This window comes from Schistocerca piceifrons, chromosome 7, assembly GCF_021461385.2.
Source record: "Schistocerca piceifrons isolate TAMUIC-IGC-003096 chromosome 7, iqSchPice1.1, whole genome shotgun sequence".
Classification (NCBI taxonomy): Eukaryota; Metazoa; Arthropoda; class Insecta; order Orthoptera; family Acrididae; genus Schistocerca; species Schistocerca piceifrons.
Window position 1 is genome coordinate 329,945,970 of NC_060144.1, and position 24,615 is coordinate 329,970,584.

A 24,615-nucleotide genomic window follows, 5' to 3' on the forward strand; every position below is an offset into this window, starting at 1 on the left:
CCTTGCGACGTTTTTTTTTTTTCGTGAGACCTACTACTTCCACTTGTCAGATATCGCAAATAAACAAAATTTCCGTTACTGAGCAGCAGAAATCCCTCAGAAACTTCACCAACGACTGCTTTACAGCCATCGCTTGACAGAATGGTGCGCTGTTACTGAATTTGGCTTGTGGGATCCAATTTTTTTTCGAAGATGGCGTACCGGTAACGGATAATTCATATTACTACCGTCATATGATAGAGATCTGTATTAAACCAGTTCTTTGGGACCACGAAGAGGGATAAGTCTGGTTCCAAGAAGGCCAAGCCACAGCTCACACTTTTGAGCATTCCCTAGAAATTTTGAGAGAGTTGTTTCCTGAACATCTCCTCTCTACACGAGGAGACATCGCCTGGCCCACAAGGTCACCCAGTTTATCACCTCGTGGTTTTTGATTTTTCTTTTGGTGACATTTAGAGGCCTAAGTGTACAAAGCTCTCAAAAATGTTCAAATGTGTGTGAAATCTTATCTGACTTAACCGCTAATGTCATCAGTCCCTAAGCTTACACACTACTTAACCAAAATTATCCTAAGGACAAACACACACACCCATGCCCGAGGGAGGACTCGAACCTCCGCCGGGATCAGCAGCACAGTTCATGACTGCAGCGCCTGAGACCGCTCGGCTAATCCCGCGCGGCGTACAAAGCTCTCCCCACAACACTGCAAGGACGTAAGGAGGCAGTTAGCCAGCTGTCATACTACCGGAAATGACACAAAGAACTATGGACACTTTCGGGGAAAGGCTTCATCAATGTGTCAACAATGGAGGACGCCATTTGGCGGACATAATTTTTAAAACCAGCTAGTGTAAAATGATATAGTGTGTGTTGTTCATAAATAAAATTGTTTTCTCAGACTCTCTATTTTTTTCTATCTATCGTTTGAAGTACGGGAACCTTTTGCCTCAAACGAGCGTGTTGCGTAGTGGTTAGCACACTAACTCACATTCGGGAGGACGACGGTTCAAACCCGCGTCCGGCCATCCAGATTCAGGTTTTCCGTGATTTCCCTAAATCGCTTCAGCAATGCCGGGATCGTTCCTTTGAAAGGGCACGGCCTATTGCCTTCCCCATCCTTGAAACACTCCGAGCTTGTTCTCCGTTCGTAAAGACCTCTATGTCTACGGGACATTAAATCCAATCTTCCTTTCTTTTGCCGGACCCTGTATCTCCTCCACTGCTAGTGCTGCCACTTGCCGTGCCACTTGCCGCCTGTGAGTGGTCATTGACCGCTGACTTCCGACATAGGTGGCGACCGTGTAGCAGTATTTTCTAATACCATGCCATCTTACCAGCTGTTCATCTCACTGTAGAGGCAGTTGGATCAGAATGACCTGTCCGAGATTCGATTCCAGTACCTCCCGTCCTCGCCCCCCCCAGTACTCGGTGTTATCGCTACGTCGTGATCTGCGGGAGCGGCGGTCGCGAGGCGCGTTGTCAGAGGAGCTGGTGAGACGCGCGTGTGACAGGCGTTGACGTCGGCAGCGGTGGCCTGGCGGGGGCGGAGGGGGCGGCGGTACCTGCGGCTAGGTCGTAGGTAGGGCTGCGGCTGGCAGGCGCCCCGCGCCGGCCGGCCGGTCCCCTGTCACCGCGGCAGCGATCAGCCGCCCGATTTTACACTCGGCTGACTTCCCGACTCGGCGAGCGATTTAACTCCCAATGAAAGCAAGGGTCGGGGTCTGGCAATTCCAGGCGCAGGGCGGACCTCTCGATCTCGATGCCGCCTTTTGTTCTGGTGCCCGCGGCTAAGAGCGGCCGCGCAGAACACAATAAAAAAGCTCGAGCGCGCTACACAACGCGCCTCACCTCAGCTCGCTCTCCCTTTTTTGTGTCCCTTTCGGCCGCGCCCGTTGTGTCGCTCCGCGTGTGTGAGTGCGTCTGTGTGTATCCTTTTGAAAGGTCGAGATAATAGTAAGTGGGGAGTGGCCGGCCCGAAGGACAGAGAGAGAACGTATCATATTTCAGAAGGGCCAGCGCCGTATAGAATTCCTTTGCTTACACACAAATAAGCCACATGTAACGCCTACTTTTATCGCCGCACCGCACAAAGCGGCCGTATCCTCCGCCTGTCTCTCTATTCACGGCCGGAGGAAAGGAGAGCTCGCCGGAATGAGGTTCCGCGACAAAAGGGAGAGCCGGCCTCATCCGCGATATCGTCTTCCGTGACAAAGAGCGCAATATGAGGTTTATGAGTTTTGCCCGCGGCCTAACTGCGGACCTCGGTCTGACTTCCGTCACTGCCGCTCAGCGCTCAGCGGACCCGGAGGTCGCGGCTTCTCCGTGTTTAGCAGAGAAGCGCGCCACAGTGCCTGCTGATCCACTCCTATTCTTGGCGCAGCTCGCCGCTGGTGCGGGGATGTGGGATCGATTTCTGGAACCCCGGCCTATTTTTTTTCCGGGAATGTTTCATCTGACAGTATATCTGAAAATCGACCGTGTTGTGGGACTGCCGGCCGGTGTGGCCGAGCGGTTCTAGGCGCTTCAGTCTGGAACCGCGTGACCGCAACGGTCGCAAGTTCGAATCCTGCCTGGGGCATCGATGTGTATGCTGTCCTTAGGTTAGTTAGGTTTAAGTAATTCTAAGTTCTAGGGGACTGATGACCTCCGATGTTAAGTCCCATAGTGCTCAGTGCCATTTGAGCCATTTTTTGTTGTGGGACTGAGAAAAGTATACGAGCCTACGGAGCTGCTATGTTATTGGATTTAAGAGTTTCCAGAAAACAGAACACAGTATGTTATTCTGAACAGAGACAAATTTTCGGATGTAAAAGCAACTAAGGGCATATCCCCAAGCGACCATTACTTTTCACAGTACAAAAATGTGTGTGAAATCTTATGGAACTGAACTGCTAACGTCATCAGTCCCTAAGCTTACACACTACTTAACCTAAATTATCCTAAGGACAAACACACACACCCATGCCCGAGGGAAGACTAGAACCTCCGCCGGGACCAGCCGCACAGTCCATGACTGCAGCGCCTAAGACCGCTCGGCTAGTCCCGCGCGGCTTTTACAGTACATGTAAATAGTCTTGTCGATAACGTAGAATGTTCCGTGAGCCTTATCGCGAATGACGCTGTTGTACAGAGGGAAGTCGCAACGCTAGAAAACTGTAGCGAAATGCTGGAGGATCTGTACGCTGTCGATACTTGGTGCAAGCATTGGTAGTTGACTCTCAACAATAACAGATGTAACGGACTGCGCTTATATAGATAGAAACACACAACTATTGAATGATTACGGTATCGCAGAACAATCATTGGAAGCAATCATTTCCATAAAATATCAAGGAGAAGGCGTAAAGAGCGATTCAGACTGGAACGACCATATCAAACTAATCGCAGATAATGCAAATCCCGGACTGAGATTCATTGGAAGAGTGTTCACGAAATTTAGTCCACCCACATAGGAGGTACTGACAAAAATCGTTGAATATTAGTCATTAGTATGGGATCCGTACCAGATGGGCTTGACAGGGGAAATACAAAATATTGAAAGAAGAGCAGAGGTTCATTTAGTAAGTGCGAAAGTGTCATGGAGATGATCAATCATTTCCACTGTCAGATGCTGCAACAGAGTCATCCTGTATCAAGTTGTGCTTCAAGACTCAACCAATTTACTGCTTCCTCTTGCGTATATCTCGAAAAAAGACCATGAAGGTAAAATTAGAGATATTCTAGCTTACACGGCGGCCTATCGGCAATCGTTGTTCCTACGAACCATTCTTGACGGGAATAGGAAAGGGAGGATGTGACACTGCTACACACACACACACACACACACACACACACACACACACAAAAGAAATGATCATAGGGCATTGATTGCCCACCTGGGGAAGTTTATTTTATTTTTATTTATTTATTTATTTATTTAACCTGATCAGTTGCCAAGTTGCAAGTCTTTTCAGGCGACGTCTCATTGGGCAACTTGTGTGACGATAATGATGAAATGATGATGAGGGCAGCACAACACCCAGTCCCCGAGCTGAGAAAATCTCCACCCGGCCGGTAATCGAACCGGCGCCGCTGCCTCGCAGTCACACTCGCTGATCTCTCAGCTAAGGAGGCGGACTAATACACAAAGTATCCTTCGCCACACACCATAAGGTGACCTGCGGAGTGAAGTAGTATATATAAAATACGAAATAAAACTTCCTGGCACATTAAAACTGGCAACCGGACCGGGACTCTAACCGAATCTGTGCTTTACGTAGGCCATACTGTTACTGGATTTTTATCCTATGTCTCTCCAAAATTGCCTTCTGTGTCCACCTTGGCAAGATATAGCCTTTAACATTTTTTTAAGTGTAGCATAACAACTGCGACTGGTCTTCAAAACATCAAACACTACTCATTTTGAAGACACAAACAAGATTCCACTTCTAAAACAAACAGGACTCGAATAAAATTTGGGTTAGGCACTGCATCATAGAGGATAAACCTGTACTTATTTTTATTTATATGATCAGTTTCGGCTACAAGCAGAGCGTCCTTGTATCATGTGTACCGCCGCGCGGGATTAGCCGAGCGGTGTCATGTGCTGCAGTCACGGACTGTGCGGCTGATCCCGGCGGAGGTTCGAGTCCTCCCTCGGGCATGGGTGTGTGTTTGTCCTTAGGATAATTTAGGTTGAGTAGTGTGTAAGCTTATGGACTGATGACCTTAGCAGTTAAGTCCCATAAGATTTCACACACATTTATCACGTGTACCAAAGCAGAACAACTGTATATGAAGTGTATGCATTAACCGTAGACAGTGCGTCATAAGGCCTCTTTATTAGAATATACAACTGATTATATACAGTGTCAATTATACAAAGAAGATAGTTACAAAAAACGTATTTAATTTGCATTTCGCAATTGCATAGTTAATCTACACTTTGAAATGTTCCAGTTTGGTGTAACTTGTTCCTGGAGCAATCCTAGTGCCATGTCTACTGCCACAATTGCCCGAAGACCTTACGTTGCTTCTTCTTGTTCTTGTCATTGATTCATCTTTTTCGACTGGGGGGTCGGCATTGTTATATGGTTTGAAGGAACGTTGGCGACAGTGGATGGCAGGATGCCGTTCGTGACGCCCCCCATTCCCCCTCCCCGGGAAATGAGTTCGTGTATCTCATTTGCCTGCGTCTAGAGCAGAGCACGTGATCAAGTGTGAGACCATTTTCTAAATGTTTGCGCATCAAGTATCAGAAGCGAGAAATTGGAACCAGCCCGAAATTTACCTAGTTGGATGTGGGAAAACGTCTATAAACCACGTCGAGGCTGGTTGGTACACCGACCCTCGTAGTTAATTCGCCGGTCGGATTTTGTCCGACACCTGCGCTTCTCCAGTAACCCCGAAAGCGGGCGAGTTAACGCGCTCACCTATCCGGGCTCATGTCACAGGCTCCACATATAACAAAAATTTTGAATCTCTATGTGTTACGTAATAAATCCATGCTCTACGTAAAGACTGAATAACCACCAATTTGAATTACTGTCATCTTTTTCGCATATCAGGTATTTTGTTTACTGAATTTTATTACTGCCGAGTTGCGGGAATGGCCGTGATGACTTGTGCAAAGTATTGTAAATGAGTGTGCGACTACAATTACGCTTTATTCTGAGCCATTTCTACACGTGGCGGAAACTTCCACGTTGGCTTTCTACGTTGCGTCGCGCCGGTATTTCTGCAACACCGGAAACGCTTTCACAGTGGAAAACTATGGCTACGTGGTGGGAGATGCGGGGACCAGTAAGCAGGTGCTATCAGCGTGCGGGTGCTAACCCCCGGCCCAGCGGGGCGAGGACTGTGGCCAGCCGACGCCCGGCGTGGGAACGGATCCTCTCCGGCTGCAGCCGCCCACAGTTCACACCGCGGGGACTGCTCGAGTACCCCCTCTCGGCTGGAGCCTCTTCTCTCTCCATTACCATCCTATCCGTCCGCGCTGGGAACAGCACAGAGGGTGTCGGATACGTGAGGCTCTGCTAACTGTTGCCACTGTTGTCTGCAGCTCTCACCCACCTCTGCGGGGAACGACGACAATGAAAAAAAAAAAAAAAGAAGCTGTGACTGGAAAACAAAAATCAGTAACGCGTCAGAATCGCACGTCTTCGGAACTTTAAGAACGGATGATTTTAAATAATTGACGGGACTATAATTCAAGCCATCTGAATGGAATTAAATTTCTATCCCCAATCCAAACAGCAGTCTATTTTAATTTTCGAGAAACCGAAAAAACCATAGGCATTTTTGACATCCTGACTGCAGTGCAAACGCAGACGGTGCTTCTAAAGAGGAACTTAGAGCTCTTCAGAAATCCAGCATTTTTCACATTAAAAGTCTAATTCGTTACTGCATGGATTCTGGTGCAAGACTTTCGATTTGTCGCCACTTCGGCGGCTCGCCCGTTAGTTTTACTTCTCGTTTGGCCTCAAGAGGCTGAGTAGATCCGATTCCATATACACTATTCGCCATTAAAATTGCTACACCAAGAAGAAACGCAGATTATAAACGAGTATTCATTGGACAAATAGATTATACTAGAACTGACATGTGATTACATTTTCACGTAATTTGGGTGCTTAGATCCCGAGAAATCAGTACCCAGAACAACCACCTCCGGCCGTAATAACGGCCTTGATACGCCTGGTCATTGAGTCAATCAGAGCTTAGATAGTGTGTACAGGTACAGCTGCCTATGCAGCTTCAACTCGATACCACAGTTCATCAAGAGTAGTGACTGGCGTATTGTGACGAGCCAGTTGCTCGGCCACCATTGACCAGACGTTTTCAATTGGTGAGAGATCTGGAGAATGTGCTGGCCAGGGCAGCAGTCCAACATTTTCTGTATCCAGAAAGGCCCGTACAGGACCTGCAACATGCGGTCGTGCATTATCCTGCTGAAATGTAGGGTTTCTCAGGGATCGAATGAGGGGTACAGCCACGGGTCCTGACACATCTGAAATGCAACGTCCACTGTTCAAAGTGCCGTCAATGCCAACAAGAGGTGACCGAGACGTGTAACCAATGGCACCCTATCCCATCACACCGCGTGATACGCCAGTATGGCGATGACGAATACACGCTTCCAATCTGCGTTCACCGCGATGTCACCAAACACGGATGCTACCATCATGATGCTGTAAACAGAACCCGGACTCATCCGAAAAAATGACGTTTTCCCATTCGTGCACCCAGGTTCGTCGTTGAGTACACCATCGCAGGCGCTCCTGTCTGTGATGCAGCGTCAAGGGTAACCGCAGCCGTGGTCTCCGAGCTGATACTCCATGCTGCTGCAAACGTCGTTGAACTGTTCGTGAAGATGGTTGTTGTCTTGCAAACGTCCTCATCTGTTGACTCAGGGATCGAGACGTGGCTGCACGATCCGTTACAGCCATGCGGATAAGATGCCTGTCATCTGGAGTGCTAGTGGTACGAAGCCGTTGCGATCCACCATGGCGTTCCGTATTACCCTCCTGAAACCACCGATTCCATATTCTGCTAACAGTCATTGGATTCCGACCAACACGGGCAGCAATGTTGCGATACGATAAACCGCAATAGCGATAGGCTACAATCCGACTATTATCAAAGTCGGAAACGTGATGGTGCGCATTTCTCTTCCTTACACGAGGCATCACGACAACGTTTCACTAGGCAAGGCCGGTCAACTGCTGTTTGTGAATGAGAAATCGGTTGGAAACTTTCCTCATGTCAGCACGTTGTAGGTGTCGCCACCGGCGCCAACCTAGTGTGAATGCTCTGAAAAGCTAATCATTTGCATATTACAGCATCTTCTTCCTGTCGGTTAAATTTCGCATCTGTAGCACCTCATCTTCGTGGTGTAGCAATTTTAATCGCCAGTGGTGTAATTTCCGAGAAACTGAAGAAACAAAAGCCATTTTTGACATTCTGAGTACAGTGTAAGCGCAGACTGTGTTTCTAAAGAGGGACTTAGAACTCTTCAGAAATCCAGCATTTTTCTACATTACAAATCTAATTCAATGCTGCATGGATCCTGGTACAAGGCTTTCGATTTGTTGCCACTTCGGCGAGCAGCTCCTCGTTTGGCCTTAAGAGACTGATTAGATCCCATTCCAGATATTTTTGCCGTATAAATTCTTAGACAGTCACCCATGACCTTCACATCAGTAACCAGCAGCTGCGATCAACAGACCATGGAGATTGTAATGAAATCAGTATTTAGGACGACTATCGAAACAATCTTACTTTAAAAATAAATTTTGCGCTTCACAAAAACTAAAAGTGCGCACAGGTATCAAACTGATATAATACCCTGAACGAGGATAGTGAATTCTGCGGTGGGCCTTGTTTAGCTGGAGATAACACTGCGATCCGTCTCGGAAAGGTTGCTTGTTTGAGTCATCAGTCTTCTGATTGGTTTGTTGCGGCCTGCCACGAATTTCTCTCCTGCGCGGCAGTCTCTTTATATCATAGTAGCACTTGCAACCTACGTCCTCAATTATTTGCTGGATGCATTCCAATTTCTGTCTTCCTCTACAGTTTTTACCCTCTACAGCTCCCACTTGTACCATGGAGGTAATTCCCTGATGTCTTAACACATGTATTATCTGCCCGTTCTTCTTTTTAGTGTTTTCTATATGCTCCTTTCGTTACCGATTCTGCGCAGGCCCTCCTCATTCTTTATCTTATCAGTCCACCCTCCTCATTCTTTATCTTATCAGTCCACCCTATTTTCTACATGCTTCTGTACTACCACATCTCAAATGCTTCGAATTTCTTCTGTTCCGATTTTTCCACACTCCATGCCTCACTACCATACAATGTGAGCTCCAAACATACATTCTCAGACATTTCTTCCTCAAATTAGGATATGTATTAAACACTAGCAAACTTCTATTGACCAGGATACCCGTTTTACCAGTGCTAGTCTGCTCGCTGATAACCTCGACGCTGAGCCCCGCAAGCACCAACCAACCGCTTCTCTGCTTCTTATGTCCGTCTTACTCCGTACATCATGCGTTGGGTTGGGTTGATTTGGGGGAGGAGACCAAACTGCGAGGTCATCGGTCTCATCGGATTCGGGAAGGATAGGGAAGGATGTCGGCCGTGCCCTTTCAAAATCTAAGAATACGGAGAGCACAACCGTCACATCTGACAGATTTATCGAGGTTTTTTCGGTCTTGATAGTCAATGCTTGCATCGGGACGAATGGACTTCGGTCTCGACGTCCAATCGACAAATCCGTGCTTAATCTCTGGCGGACATGTTTCATTAGTTTTACACCGTTGTTGACTTCATCTAGCAACGCCTGTGCAACTTACACTCGCCGCTGTTTTTGTTCGCAATTAAAATAACTTGGAACAAACTTCTCTGTCGCAGGTTTCATGTCCAAAGCATCCGAAATATTCATGCCATGAGCCAACTGATATGCCGACATTATCAGATACTTCTCCGATGATGATTCGTCGGTCGTTCATAAATTTTTTTTTACTTATTCAATGACTTCATCGGTTGGAGATGTCCTGGGCCATCCAGGGTGCTATCATCTTCAACATCTGCAAGGCATCCTTAGAGCCCTTGTTTTAGTCACAGCAGGCTCACTAGAAACAATATTTAACATTTCTAAAACTTTGTTGGGCTATGTTCTGTTGTTATAGCAAAATTCAATACAAATTCTCTCATCCATTTTTATACAAAATAAATAATCGTCGATGCTACCAGACCACACGTATTCTTTCTGATAGCTAACAAAAGACTGCATATCCTATATGACTAATATTGTACATATACTTTTAGGACAAGTTTACCAATACAATATGAAAGTTGCACGTTAAGTAGCCAGTTTCAATTTTTCAATTACATTTTGGCCTTATCTTGCGAGTCAGCTGTTGCCGAAGTTGTGCAAAGCTAGTATTCTGAACCAAAGATCGATACCAAGCACTTTGGTTAACTGACTAGGTCTTTGTAGTCTTTGCGAAGTCGCGTGATTATGTACAAAGCACAGCGCGGCCCGGTCTTTATCCACGCTGCCTATTAGTGTCAAATGTATTCTGGTTTACGTTAAGTAGCCAGTTTCAATTTTTCAATTACATTTTGGCCTTATCTTGCGAGTCAGCTGTTGCCGAAGTTGTGCAAAGCTAGTATTCTGAACCAAAGATCGATACCAGGCACTTTGGTTAACTGACTAGGTCTTTGTAGTCTTTGCGAAGTCGCGTGATTATGTACAAAGCACAGCGCGGCCCGGTCTTTATCCACGCTGCCTATTAGTGTCAAATGTATTCTGGTTTGTGGGTTCGTGTGGTGTGGACACTTTGTTTTGCTACCGGCAGCGTGCGTTAATTGCACCGTTGCAGGCTGGCTGTTTTGCTGAGACGTTTCAAAATATTGGTCTGCCTCCGTAGTTATCAGCACAGTTGACTGCCGTGCGGAGGACTCTGTTTCGGTTCCCGGTACTGTCAGAGATTCTTTTCGGTGCCCGGTACTGTCACAGATTCGTCCTTAATGGGAGGACTGCAACAGGGTGCACTCAGCCTCGTGATGGCAGCCGGCCGCGGTGGCCAAGCGGTTCTAGGCACTTCAGTCCTTAGGTTAGTTAGGTTTAAGTAGTTCTAAGTTCTAGGGGACTGATGACCTCAGATGTTAAGTCCCATTGTGCTCAGAGCCATTTTCTTTCTTTTTTTTTTCGTGATGGCGGTTGAGGAACTACTTGAGCAATTAGCAGCGGTTGCAAGATAAAGAAACCTGACAACAACCAGGATAGAAGTGTGCTCACGCCACGCCCCTTCATAGTGCATCTAATGACGCCAATGGCGTAAGATGACATGGCGGTCGGATGGTACCGATGGGTCGTCAGGGACTGTGAACGGAGTTTATGTTTACGGTTCGAAATATCGAAGTTATCTCTAGGCACTGCCTTCTCACAAAGCGTTTTCGACGATGCGCGCGTGTGATATTCACATTAAACGTCATTTAATTGTGACGTTGATTGCGAGGTGTGGTACAGAATACGTCGATCCAAAGCGTAGGTCAATTAAATAGATCACTCTCTCATTATAATGAACGTTCCGATGTTTTGCATCGCGTATACAGTTGATTAATTTCCTGTGAGCATCTCTGATTTCCATACCACGCGTTTGTGACATCTTGTCGGTATACTTCTGAATTAATTGTACCATGTGGGAAGCACATAATTTCTTTTACTTTCATGCCAATGGCCATTAAGTTTATATTTGCTGTAGGAGATAACTTTGATTCTATCGGTGCAAACGCAGACTTGCCCGAGATAACAGATGCTATTGCTAACCATTATGTCACATTTCACATCTCATATGGCTTCTCTTCCTTTATATATTATATATTCCCGTTCTGTGGATGAAATCTACAGCCAGAAAGATAAGTTTGATGCGTTTTCTCCTCTCAGACATGCTGTAGCAGTTCTGTGCAGTAATATATTCAGCCATTGCTGCACAGCCAGTCACGTCCACAACATTTACGCAGTGCTTGCTAAATAATCTTGAGAAACTATGGATATTTAACTTTGCTAGCATCTCATCAATGATTACTCAGCTTTACTGAAGTTCAATTAATGATACTGTGCCTGCTTTCTTTACTCTGCGCCGTTCCATGTACGTGTGTTCTTAGCAAGTAACCATCTGCTTTTATTTGACTCAACATTGGTCATTACTGCGTTCATTGTAAGACGCTGTTTCTTGTTGACAGTGCAAGACAGATTTACTTTGCTGTAGTAAAGACTAATACAGAAAAGAGCAGATACGAGAAAATCCCCAGAAATGGACTAATGCGAGGGGCGAATTTCAAAAATGTCATATACATTGATACGCCAAAACATTATGAGTACTGCCCACCGTGACGTTGGATACGCCTGGTGACGTTACAGGGGCGTGACGCTGTAAAAAAAGTCTGTAGGCGGATGGGGGACCACCCTAGCGAAGATACAGGCTGCAGGCCACCCCTATGTGTTCGCAAAATGGTTCAAATGGGTCTGAGCACAATGGTACTTAACGTCTGAGGTCATCAGTCCCCTAGACTTAGAACTACTAAAACCTAACTAACCTAAGAACATCATACACATCCGTGCCCGAGGCAGGATTCGAACCTGCGACCGTAGCAGCAGCGCATTTCCGGAGTGAAGCGCCGAGAACCGCTCGGACACAGCAGCCGGCTATGTGTTCGCTTTTAGATCCAACGGTATCATCAGTTACGATTGCAGTGGGCATGGGACCACCGGGAATCTACCGTCGATCAATGGAAAGGTGTCGGCTCTTCGGGCGAATCACGTTTTTGCTACACCAGGTGGATGGTCGACTCCGCAAACGCCGTCATCGAGGTGAACGGCGGCTCGAAACATGCAGCGCGTCACGGACGCAGGCCGTAGGGAGCAGTATTACGTGTGCTCCTCAGCTTGCATGGGACCTGTGGTAGTATCCAAGACACGCTGACAGATAGCTGCGAACCACCTTGCATCCCTGCATGCTCGATGTCTTCTCCGATGGCGATGTCATCTTTCAGCGGTATAGTTGTCCGTGTATCGGAGCCAGAACCGGGCTACCGTGGTTTGAGGGGTATTATAGTGGACTCACACTGATGTCTCGGCGACCAAATTCACCTTACGTAAATGCTTACGGAACCCATATGGGACGCTATCTGACGCCATCACCGCGGCCCATTATTTGCGCGAATTACATGACTTGTGCGCAGACATCTAATACCGCATACCGCCACAAACCTGCCAACAACCATGATACGCAGAGTCAGTGATGACGGACAATGGAAGGAGTCAACCGTCCCTTACGCATTGAGAACAATATATCTTTGCCTCACCTAGGTCGCAATAGGTACTATCGATAGTCGAGCGCCCGGTGCGGCAGAGAGCAATCAGGGTTGAGACTCCGAGCAAGTATGTTGTAGGCTGCTAAGCGAGCAGGGCGGATTTCGGCAGAACGGTCAACCGCGGTTACAGTTCTTTAACGGCTGTGTGTGTCACCCAACGCCGTGGGCCTAAGCTCCAGATAGACGTAAATGGCATTAATTGAGTAATTTGTTTGGTGAGTTTAAGTGTTCATTGTGCACCGCGATTACGCGACAACCGCGCCGGACACCTACGCTTTGGATTGCAGTGTGACGACATTCATAGACATTCTGTGATGAATTAACTGTTATTACTTTGTCAGACGAAAGGAATAACTGCCTCATTCGTGCTGCGTAGACAATAGATATAGGACATTAACAACAAAGTATGTACCGATTATTGCTACCTGACATCTTAATTAGCTTTGTTGGATTTAGTGCGAAACAACTCTAGTGCAAATATGAACCGATCAGCCTTTATCAGTTGCACACGGTCAAACTATTCTAAATTGTTAGACTATAATCCCTTAGTCAATGGCGGAGGGATATAGGGAGTGTTTCAACAAACAAGCTGTTAAGCAGGTGCTCATAATGTTTTGGCTCATCACTGTAATTGCATAGGCTTCCGAGGCCATAATTAGTTGACATAAAAGTTTTCCGAGCATCGAATCGCCTCATATATACACCACTGGCCATTAAAATTGCTACACCACGAAGATGACGTGCTACAGACGCGAAATTTAACAGACAGGAAGAAGATGCTGTAATATGCAAATTATTAGCTTTTCAGAGCATTCGCACTAGGTTGGCGCCTGTGGCGACACCTACAACGTGATGACATGAGGAAAGTTTCCAACCAATTTCTCATACACAAACAGCAGTTGACCGGCGTTGCCTGGTGTAACGTTGTTGTGATGCCTCGTGTAAGGAGGAGAAATGCGTACTATCACGTTTCCGACTTTGATAAAGGTCGGATTGTAGCCTACCGTGATTGCGGTTTATCGTATTGCGACATTGCTGCTCGCATTTGTCGAGATCGAATGACTGTTGGCAGAATATGGAATCGTTGGGTTCAGGAGGGTAATACGGCACACAGTACTGGATCTCAACTGCCTCGTATCACTAGCAGTCGAGATGACAGGCATCTTCTCCGCATGGCTGTAACGGATCGTGCAGCCACGTCTCGATCCCTGAGTCAGCAGATGGGGACGTTCGCAAGACAACAACCATCTGCGCGAACAGTTCGACGACGTTTGCAGCAGCATGGACTATCAACTCGGAGACCGTGGCTGTGGTTACCCTTGACGCTGCATCACATACAGGAGCGCCTGCGATGGTGTACTCAACGACGAACCTGGGTGCACGAATGGGAAAACGTAATTTTTTCGGATGAATCCAGGTTCTGTTTACAGCATCATGATGGTCGCATCCGTGTTTGGTGCCATCGCGGTGAACGCACATTGGAAGCGTGCATTCGTCATCGCCATACTGGCGTATCACCCAGCGTGATGGTATGGGGTGCCATTGGTTACATGTCTCGGTCACCTCTTGTTCGCACTGATGGCACTTTGAACAGTGGACGTTACATTTCAGATGTGTTACGATCCATGGCTCTACCCTTCATTCTATCCCTGCGAAACCCTATATTTCAGCAGGATAATGCACGACCGCATGTTGCAGGTCCTGTACGGGCCTTTCTGGATACAGAAAATGTTGGCCTGCTGCCCTGGCCAGCACATTCTCCAGATCTCTCACCAATTGAAAACGTCTGGTCAATGGTGGCCGAGCAACTGGCTCGTCACAATACGCCAGTCACTACTCTTGATGAACTGTGGTATCGCGTTGAAGCTGCATAGGCAGCTGTACCTGTACACACTATCCAAGCTCTGTTTGACTCAATGCCTAGGCGTATCAAGGCCGTTATTACGGCCAGAGGTGGTTGTTCTGGATAGTGATTTCTCAGGATCCATGCACCCAAACTGCGTGAAAATGTAATCACATGTCAGTTCTAGTATAATATATTTGTCCAATGAATACCCGTTTATCATCTGCATTTCTTCTTGATGTAGCAATTTTAATGGCCAGTAGTGCATATATACCTCAGAGAAATGAAATAGACGCAGAAGAAGGGTGCTGTAATCGTGCTTAAACATTGATTACTCCAGTATAGAATTTTAACATTATGACGCAGTACGACGCTCTGAATCCTTTTAAGTCTACAAAATTCTCCAACACACCTTGTATACAGGAGAATTTTCAGCCGAGGATACGTGGCGCATAGCGTTTGCCCAGTACCAGACGCGGTGTCTCCTCGGGGACGAGGCGGGAAATACCTGCAGCGCCAGAGGGCGAGTCGTTCCGAATCTGCAAACGCCGCCCCCGAGGAGATACCTCGCACTCCCTGCGGCTGCAGCGCGCAACGTGCCCGGGGCAGGAAGCAGAATCGGCGCCCCTGGAGGCTCGCAGCGAGCGGACGCTGGCCAGAGCGGCTCACCTTTGTGCGGCATCTTCCAGAAGGCGTCGCTGGCGTCGCGGGACGCCCCCACGAGGCTGGCGCCGAGCAGCGTCTTGCCGGCGAGCGGCGACGCCTGCGGCGGGAAGTGGCTGTGGCCGGCCTGCGCCGACGCCGACGCCGACGCCGACGTCTCCAGCTGCGGCTGCAGCTCGCTGGCTCCGCCCAGCCTGACGGTCCCGGCTGCCGCGCCCTGTGCACCACACGAGAAAGCACCCTAGAAATCTCTACACCAACGGGGAGCGGACAAAAGCACGAAAATACCAAAAATATAACACACTGCCATGCCTAATACGACATATGGAAACCGTTGGCATTCAAAATAGCTCCCAGTCGACTCTAAGTAAATACAGGTCCTGTATCGTTTTCGGAAGAATCTTATACAGGTTGATTACACGCTGAGGAGACAAAAGTCACGGTACAGCAACAAGCACAACGGGACATTCTGTTTCGGAGATCTTTAGGGCAGGGGTTCCCAACAAAATTTTCTCGAGGACCCCCTCATCGAGCATGATTGGTACCTTGTCATATCACAGTATCAAGTACCTAAAAAAGCCAAATTAACAGTCTTTTTATACGTTTTCTATTTTTGGTACTTAGAAAAAACATTGATATATTCATTATTGAAAAAATGTTGAGCCGCCAAAACAAAAAATCTGTTATCAGACGAAATTTATTTAAAATATTTTTTATTCCAATAGCATCTTGCGAACCCCTCTGGCATAGCTCGCGGACCCCTGTGGGTCCAGAGACCACCTGTTGGGAACCACTGCTTTAGGGAAGTCAATATCCTCAGATCCATATTGTCAAGAGTGTGTACAGAATACCAAATTTCAGACATTACACAACACCACGGACAGCGCAGTGGCCGACGGCCTTCACTTGACAACCGAGAGCAGTGGCGTTTGTACAGAGTTGTCAGTGCTAACAGACAAGCAACGCTGCGTGAAATAACCGCAGAAATCAATGTGGGACGAAGGAAGAAGATATCCGTTAGCACAGTGCGGCGAAATTTGGCGTTAATGGGCTGTGGCATCAGATGACCTTCGCTAACAGCACGACATCGCCTTTAGCGCCTCTCTTGAGTTCGTGACCATATCAGTTGGACCCTAGACTACTGTAAAACCGCGTCCTGGTCAGATGAGTCCCGATTTTAGTTGGTAAGAGCTGATGGTTGGGTTCGAGTATGATGCAGATTCGGCCGTCATGGATCCAAGTTGTTGACAAGGCACTGTGGAAGATGGTGGTGGCTCTACAATGTTGTGGGCTGTATTTACGTGGAATGAACTGTATCCACTGGTCATGTTCGGCTACTTGGAAACCATCTGCAGCCATTCACGGACTTCGTGTTCCCAAAAAACGAAGGAATTTCTATGAATGACAATGCGCCACGCCCACCGGTCCACAACTGTTCGCAATTGGTTTGAAGATCGTGCAGCATGAATCCCATCAAACATTTGTGGAACAAAATCCTGCACCGGCAACACTTTCGCAATTATGAACGGCTGTAGAGGCAGCGTAGTTCCACATTTCTGCAGAGGACTTTCAACGACTAGTTGAGTCGATTCCACGACGAGATGCTGCACAGCCCGAGCAAAAGGATGTCCGACACAGATATTAGGAGCCATTCCAGGACTTTTGTCATCTGAGTGTAAAGTACACTTATTCACAGAGGTTCAGTGTGGGTTGTAATTATCGTATGGCAACGGAAATTGGTAGTTAGGCTAATGCGTTAATGCGGAACCGATTTACACAGGAAAAAATTAGTTCCAGTCCTGGCTACCAGGTGCAAATCTGGCGCTTTACAGCATCTCGTCACCATCTTCGGTTTTCGTATTGAAGATATTGTGTAAGCGCCTTATAATCTCCCTTTGTCTTGGAGATTATATGGGTTAATTAATGATTAGTATGTTACAATCCTCTTGTTGTAGTTGGCGGTGTATATCGAGACTTCGTTTATTGTTAAATGGAATGATGCGGTACTAACTGACGGAGACGCATTAAGAACTGGTAAAATTTAATTTATTTTCTTTATCGCACTGCACAAACATAAACACACTATTATTCAAACTGTGTGCCACTACTATTAAACATAGAGATAAATCCTTCGCTACGCAACCGCCTTTGCTCACGCAACCTACACCTTCCACAGCCTCTCAACTGCCTCTCCTTGCGACTCTCTGCGCCACTGGGCATTGTCGCCCTCCAAAGAACAACCACTTACAGATACTACACACCAGTACCCTCACAGCCTGTTAATAAGAAAACCAACATTATGCCTTTCTCACTTCTTTATCCTTTTCTGTCCGTGTCCCGACCCTAATCCATTACATATGGAAACATTTCTATACATCTTTCTTGCATTCACAGCGCCAGATCTGCACATAGTGGCCAAAACTGGAACTACTTTTTCCAACGTAAATCGGTTCCACATTAACGCATTGGAATACCTGCGAAGTTTCGCTGCCATACGATTACTGCAGCCCACACTGGACCTCTTTGAATAGCTGCACTTCTATCCACCTAAGTACTATCCTTCCCGCAAAATAGAGGCAAGTTCGCGTTGCGTAGATGGAGTTGCATAGCGGTCAAGCACCTTTCTTTTCAAAGTAGACCACAAGGATTCAATAATATTGAGATCGAATGACTGTCGTGGCCAGGGGAGAGGCGATAATGCATCACTGTGCTCACAACACCAGTACTGGATGATGCGGGCTCTGTGAGACGTCCACCGCTCGTGATCTAGTGGTCTAGTTTTCGATTCCCGGTCGCGTTGGGGATTTTCTTTGTCCGAGGACGGTGTGTTTGGGTTGTCCTCATTATTTCATCATCATTCGTGACAGTGGCTAGATTGGACTTTGTAAAGATTGGGAATTTGTACGGACGCTGATGACCGCGCAGTCCAGTGTCATCCACAAACAGCACATTAACCACCTCTTTATTGGGATCGAGCAAGTTCAGCAGGCATGAAACTCTATCTCACAAACTAACAATCGGCGTCTGTGCAACACAATGCGTGCACATTTGCATGCTTCTGTTCAACATTCTGGTGGTTACACCGGTTATTAATGTACCAGAATTTCACATTTTCGTTGACGTATCTTGCGCTTACTCTATCCTGTGAGCTTGCAAAGTTCATCACTTAAATGTGTTACCTAGACAAATGTATTCCCGAAATTTGATTGCACTACATCAATTATTTTTCGGTGTTGCGATTTCTTTTTTCGTCAGTGTATTACCGCAAGTATCCACGTGGTCATCTTGCGTGTGATGGCAGTTTTCAACACGTCTCATCGATGTCTTTACGGTACACGTTCAAATATCCCAGACGTGTTGTCAATGCATTGAAAACTATCCACATTGCGTTACAAGAGTTCATCGACTCTGACAACAACTCTGAAATACACCAAAACTTTTAAATAGCCCCCCACAAAAAAAATCCAACGGGTTCCAATCGGGCGACCGGGGAGGCTATAGTGTGGACAGGCCTCGTCGGATACAGCTGTTGTCAAAGATTCATGCTGCGTATTCTCGAACAGTCCGCACGAAAGTGTGTCGGTGCACCATCGTGCATGTACCACATATGCATCCTTTCACCATAAGGAACGTCATCCAAAACGTAGCCCTAGACATTAACAGTCTTATAACATTGCGATGGTTGCACTTGTGCATACGTCGTATTGGAAAATCAATGGTTTTCCGACCTATGTTTATAAGGATTATTTGCGTCTTTCATTGACATCCATTCGCTTCCTTCGTTGGAACTATAAAAATCAAACGCCTTGTAAAAATATGACCCTTGTAGAAGACAACAAGATCGTAGTTAAGCCTTATGAAGCTTAATAAAGGCAATGCCTTCGGCCCAGATTGTATACCAATCAGTTTCCTTTCAGAGTATACTAATACAATAGCTCCTTACTTAGCAATCATGTACAGTCGCTCGCTCGTAGAAAGATTTGTACCCAGAGACTGGAATGTTGCACAAGCTACACCGTAACGAAGAAAGGAAACAGGAGTAATCCGCTGAATTACAGACCCATGTCGCTTACAATGATTTGCAGTAGGATTTTGGAACATATGCTTTGTCTGAACATTATTGGATACCTCGAAGAGAAAAATTTATTGACAAACAGCCAGTACAGTTCAGAAAATATCATTCTTGTGAAACACAGCAAGCTCTTTATTCTCATGAAGTTATAAGTGCTACCGACAGGGAATGTCAAATTGATTCCATATTTTTCATTTTCAGAAGGCTTTTGACATCTTTCCTCACAAGCGACGCCTAATAAAATTGCATGCCTATGCAATATCGTCCCAGTGTGCGACTGTATACGTGATTTCTTGTCAGAAAGGTCACAGTTCATATAACTTACGGAAAGTCATCGAGAAAAATAGAAGTAAAACCTGGCTTTCCCCAAGGAAGTATTGTTGGCCCCCTGCTGTTCGTAATCTACATTTAAAAAATGGTTCAAATGGCTCTAGCGCTATGAGACTTAACATCTGAGGTCATCAGTCCCCTAGACTTAGAACTACTTAAATCTATCTAACCTAAGGACATCACACACATCCATGCCCGAGGCAGGATTCGAACCTGAGACCGTAGCGGTCGCGCGGTTTCGGACTGAAGCGCCTAGAACCGCTCGGCCACAGTGGCCATCTCTACATAAAAGATTTAGGAGATAATCTGAGCACTATTCTTAGATTGTTTATAAATGATGCTGTCGTTTACCATCTGATAAGTCACCAAATGCTCAAAACAAATTGGAAAACGATTTGGGCAAGATATGTTTCGCGAGAATTGTTGCAATTGTCTCTAAATAATGAAAAGTGTGAATTCATCCATATAGCAGTAAATGGAATCCACTGTAAATCAGACTAAATACTTAGGGATTATAGTCACGAAGAATTCTTAATTAGGAACGATCACGTAGATGTGGGAAAAGCAAACAAAAGACTGCGATTTACTGGCAGAACGCTTAGAAAATGTAACAGCTCTACTACGGGACTACACTACTCCACTACTCTTGTCTCCCCTCTTCTGGAGTACTACTGTGCGTTGTGGTGTCCGCATCAGATAAGATTGACGGAGGACATCGAAAAAGTTCAAAGAAGAGCAGCTCGTTTTTTAGGGGAGAGAACTGCACGGATGTAATAAGCGAATGGGGATGACAATCATTAAAGCAAAGGCCATTTTCGTTGCAGTAGGATCTTCTCATGATATTTCAATCACCAACATTCTCCTAACAGGGCGAAAATATTTTATTAGCGTCTGTTTGCATAGGGAGGAATGATAATAATAATAAAATAAGAGAAATCAGAGTTCGAACGGAAAGATTCAAGTGTTCGTTTACTGTGCGCTGTTCGACAGTGGAACTGTAGAGATATAACTTGAAGGTGGTTTTATGAACCCTCTGCCAGGCATTTAATTGTGAATTGCAGAGTATCCATGTAGATGTAGATATTGAAGAATGTTTACACGAAAAAACATCAGTGGTTTAATAGAGCTTGAGACGTATCATTTCCAAGATGAGGAGCGTACTGCGGTAGGCTAGCTTAACACGAATACGTAGTCGACGTGTGGGACCACAGCCGGCAAAGCTTTTCCGCAGCGACGCGGGACTTCTGGGAGTGAGGCCGGCATTCGGAGGTACAGAATGAATGGTGGGCCCGCTGTGCGGTGGCCTTTGATCTGTCGAGAGCGTACCGAGCTCGCTGGGCTGCCGGCAGTTGCGACCTCCGCTGGGCCCCAGCGTGCGCCGTCTGCTGCACCAACCACCTGCCGAGACGGCGCAGCACGCTGAATGCGAACGTGAGCCGAGCACCCACCGCTCTTTAAATGTTTCGCTCATGACCCAGCTCCGGACATTACTCTGACAGCTGAAAAGCACAGCACAACTGAAAATATGATACGAAATCACGACTAAACGTTGTCCCAGGTCGGGTCTCGAATCCGCTTTCCTGCCTTTCTCGAGCAGACGCCTTGACCATTACGCTGGGTGAACATCGTTCAAATCTTCATTGTCACTGTTTCTTCTATTACTTCCCAATAAAAATACACTAGCTGATCAAAAGTATCCCGGTACTTCTATGTAAAGTCTGTGAGGGGGGGGGGGTTGCGGGGGAGGGGGGGGGGGGAGGTGAAGCATTACGTTGTCATTAGAGAAATAATAACAAAAAAATGGTTCAAATGGCTCTGAGCACTATGGGACTCAACATCTTAGGTCATAAGTCCCATAGAGCTTAGAACTACTTAAACCTAACTAACCTAAGGACATCACACACACCCATGCTCGAGGCAGGATTCGAACCTGCGACCGTAGCAGTCCCGCGGTTCCGGACTGCAGCGCCAGAACCGCACGGCCACCGCGGCCGTTAGAAATAATAACAGCAGAGTGGGTTGGTCAGGAGCCTCACAGTGACTTCGAACGTGTACTCCTCACTGGATATCACCCGAATAACAAATCCAACCCTTCTAAACTTGCCCAGGTCGACTGTTGGTAATACGACTGTAAAGTGGAAATACGAAGGAACTGCCACAACTAAACCAAGACCAGACAGCTAAACCACGACCAGGTATACCTCATGCAGTGGCGAACAGGAGTCTGCAAACACTGCGGAAAGTGGTTGTAAAAAATCGCATGAAATCAGCATAAGAAATCAGTTGTGAGTTCCAGGGTGCTATCAGCAGTCCAGCTCTCACAGTGACTGAGCGTAGGGAGTTAAAAAGAATGGGACGCAGTGGCCGAGCAGTTTCTCCAGTCCACATATTTCTGTAGTCTAGGCGCTGTAAAGAGCAACGCTACTGGATCATGGATAACTGGAACGAGTGATTTGGAGCGATGAATCACGCTGTATCCTGTAACGATCGGATGGAAGGGTTTAGACTAGTGAATGTCTGGAGAACGGTACCTGCCACCATGTGTAGTGTCAACAATGAAGTACGGAGAAGGTGGTGTAGGTGGGGTCTCTCATTGAGCTTAAGAAAACACATTTTATGGCACTGTGTGCTGTGTGCAGTAGAGGAATCATCCGGAGAAGACGACTTTTTTGTATCAGCATGACAATGCGCTGTGTAATAAGGCAGCATCTGTGAGGCAATGATTTGGGACAATAATATTCCCGAAATGGACTGGCCTACCCAGAGTCCCGACTTGAACGCGATAGGACTCCTCCGGGATGAGTTAGAACGTTCGCTCCAGATCGCAGCATCTAACCTTCTCCTGTTTTGGCTCCCGAGGAAGACTGGGCTCTCATTTGTCCATAGATATTCAGAAACCTCATTTAAAGATTCCCAAACAAAAGTGTCCCCACAGATGTCAAGTTCAAGTGTCCCCAACAGATGTCAGGCAGTCATAAAGCGGTGGCTAGACACACCCCATATTAACGTCCACTAGTAGGTGTTCGGGTACATTTGACCAGATAATGTAAATGGTTCTCTGTTCAGGAACAGGCCCGTCAGAGGAACGGATGTGATGGAGGCCCGTGGCGTATATGTGGAGATGCAGCGAGGCAGTGGAGATGAATTCAATGAAAATGCAATCAAATGAAGTGATAACTCATGCTTAGAAATACCCAACTGCAATGTAATGAGTATTACGAATAACGAGAATTTGTGTCAAACCGGGACTCGAACTCGGATTCCCTGCTTTCTTTTTTAAAAAGCAGGAACAAATAGTGACAATGAATAGCCAGTCAGATCTGGAGGCTTGCTCAGATGTAAAGTGCTAAGGAGATTTCTCTTGAATAACAGCAAATCTTGTTTCGAGTATCGGTTTGGCACAAATTTTCATTAAGCACGACATATTTAATACATTAGAATTCACAATTTCGGAGAGTTTCGTTTCATGTGGTTGTATCTTGAAATTTTTGCTTACTTCCATCAATTTCATATCAGAGATCATTTCATTGGAAAAATGCTATACACATGGTAAAATGATATATATGTAGCACACACATTACATTTGAGAAAACGTACTCCCTGCAATTAATTTTACGACAGAAACAGCCGCCCTGGGTAGCCGCATGGTCTAGGGCGCCTTGTCACGGTCCGTGCGGCTCCCCCGTCGGATGTTCGAGTCCTCCCTCGGGCATGGGTGTGTGTGTTGCCCACAGCGTAAGTTATATTAAGTAGTGTGTAGGCTTTGGGACCGATGACCTAAGTAGTTTGGTCCCATAAGATCTCAAAAAGAAAAAAGAAAAAATGCAGAATCTGACATCTCGTGTTATTTTCTTGTAAATAAGAATTTTCGTTATGACTTAATCTTGAGCTTTGATCGTTTGTTTAACGTTTAAAATGTATTTCGATTTATCATGAAACTGTACGTATCTAGAGTAACCGATATTTAATTACATTTGAAGGAGAATGTGTGACATGTCCTGTGGTCTCTCACAAACTGTTACTGCAGAACGCGACACTCGCTCTTGTTAGAGACTGAAGCGAAAAAAAGGGAAACGACTCCAGAGCTTGATGACAGAACAGCAACTTCCGTGTCTACAGTTTACCTGATGGAAACCTAAAATTCACATGATATTCCTGGCGTAAGGACTTCTTACGGGGAATGAAAAACCACTCATTTCGCATTCAGGTAGCAACAAAAGCGTAAGAAGGTACTTAGTCCAACATAATTTGCTTTACGTACGTAAAACACACAGGCGAATATCTTTGGTCATAGATACTACCATGTGCTCATATTTATACAACACTCGAGACAACGATCTAATCACACTACAGCCAAGCGCACAAGCAAATTGGGAAGTAAATATGTAAACACAACGTATGCAGAAGTGGTCCCTCACACTCATTTCAGGCATGCAGTACGGCGACAGTTGTAGTACACGAATCCAGTAGAAAGCTACTTACTCGGTGAACAGAAACGCGGCATATATCTGTCTCAATACTTCGTCAATCAAACTTACGCTCTATCCCTTATGAACTCATCGCCTATTCTTACGCTTTCCCATGTTTGTTTCAAATCCTGTCTTGGGACTGGATGATCCATCTTGTAACAGAAATTGCATCTAAATTAGACCCACCTCTAACGACCTCGATGTCGACGGATGTTAATCTCTAATCTTCCTCCCGTTCTTTGAAATTAAGCAGCTTGTTAAAGTAAACGAATTTTTCACTACTAACCAGAATCGAAATGGTGGACAATTTAATCTTCCCATTAATCTAGTATGGATGCGAGTCAGAGACAAAAGAGAAAGCCGATCTATTCCTA

General features: G+C 46.2%; 1 protein-coding gene across 1 annotated transcript in view; it reads right to left on the reverse strand.

The window, feature by feature from the left end:
- LOC124805675 (paired box protein Pax-6-like) overlaps positions 1-15,462 on the reverse strand; it is a 337,185-nt gene extending 321,723 nt beyond the window's left edge. The window contains exon 1 of the mRNA XM_047266245.1: positions 15,377-15,462. Coding sequence (XP_047122201.1) covers positions 15,377-15,389 — 13 coding nt within the window. The 5' untranslated portion in view covers positions 15,390-15,462. The remainder of the gene's footprint in view (positions 1-15,376) is intronic.
- Positions 15,463-24,615: the final 9,153 nt, after the last annotated feature.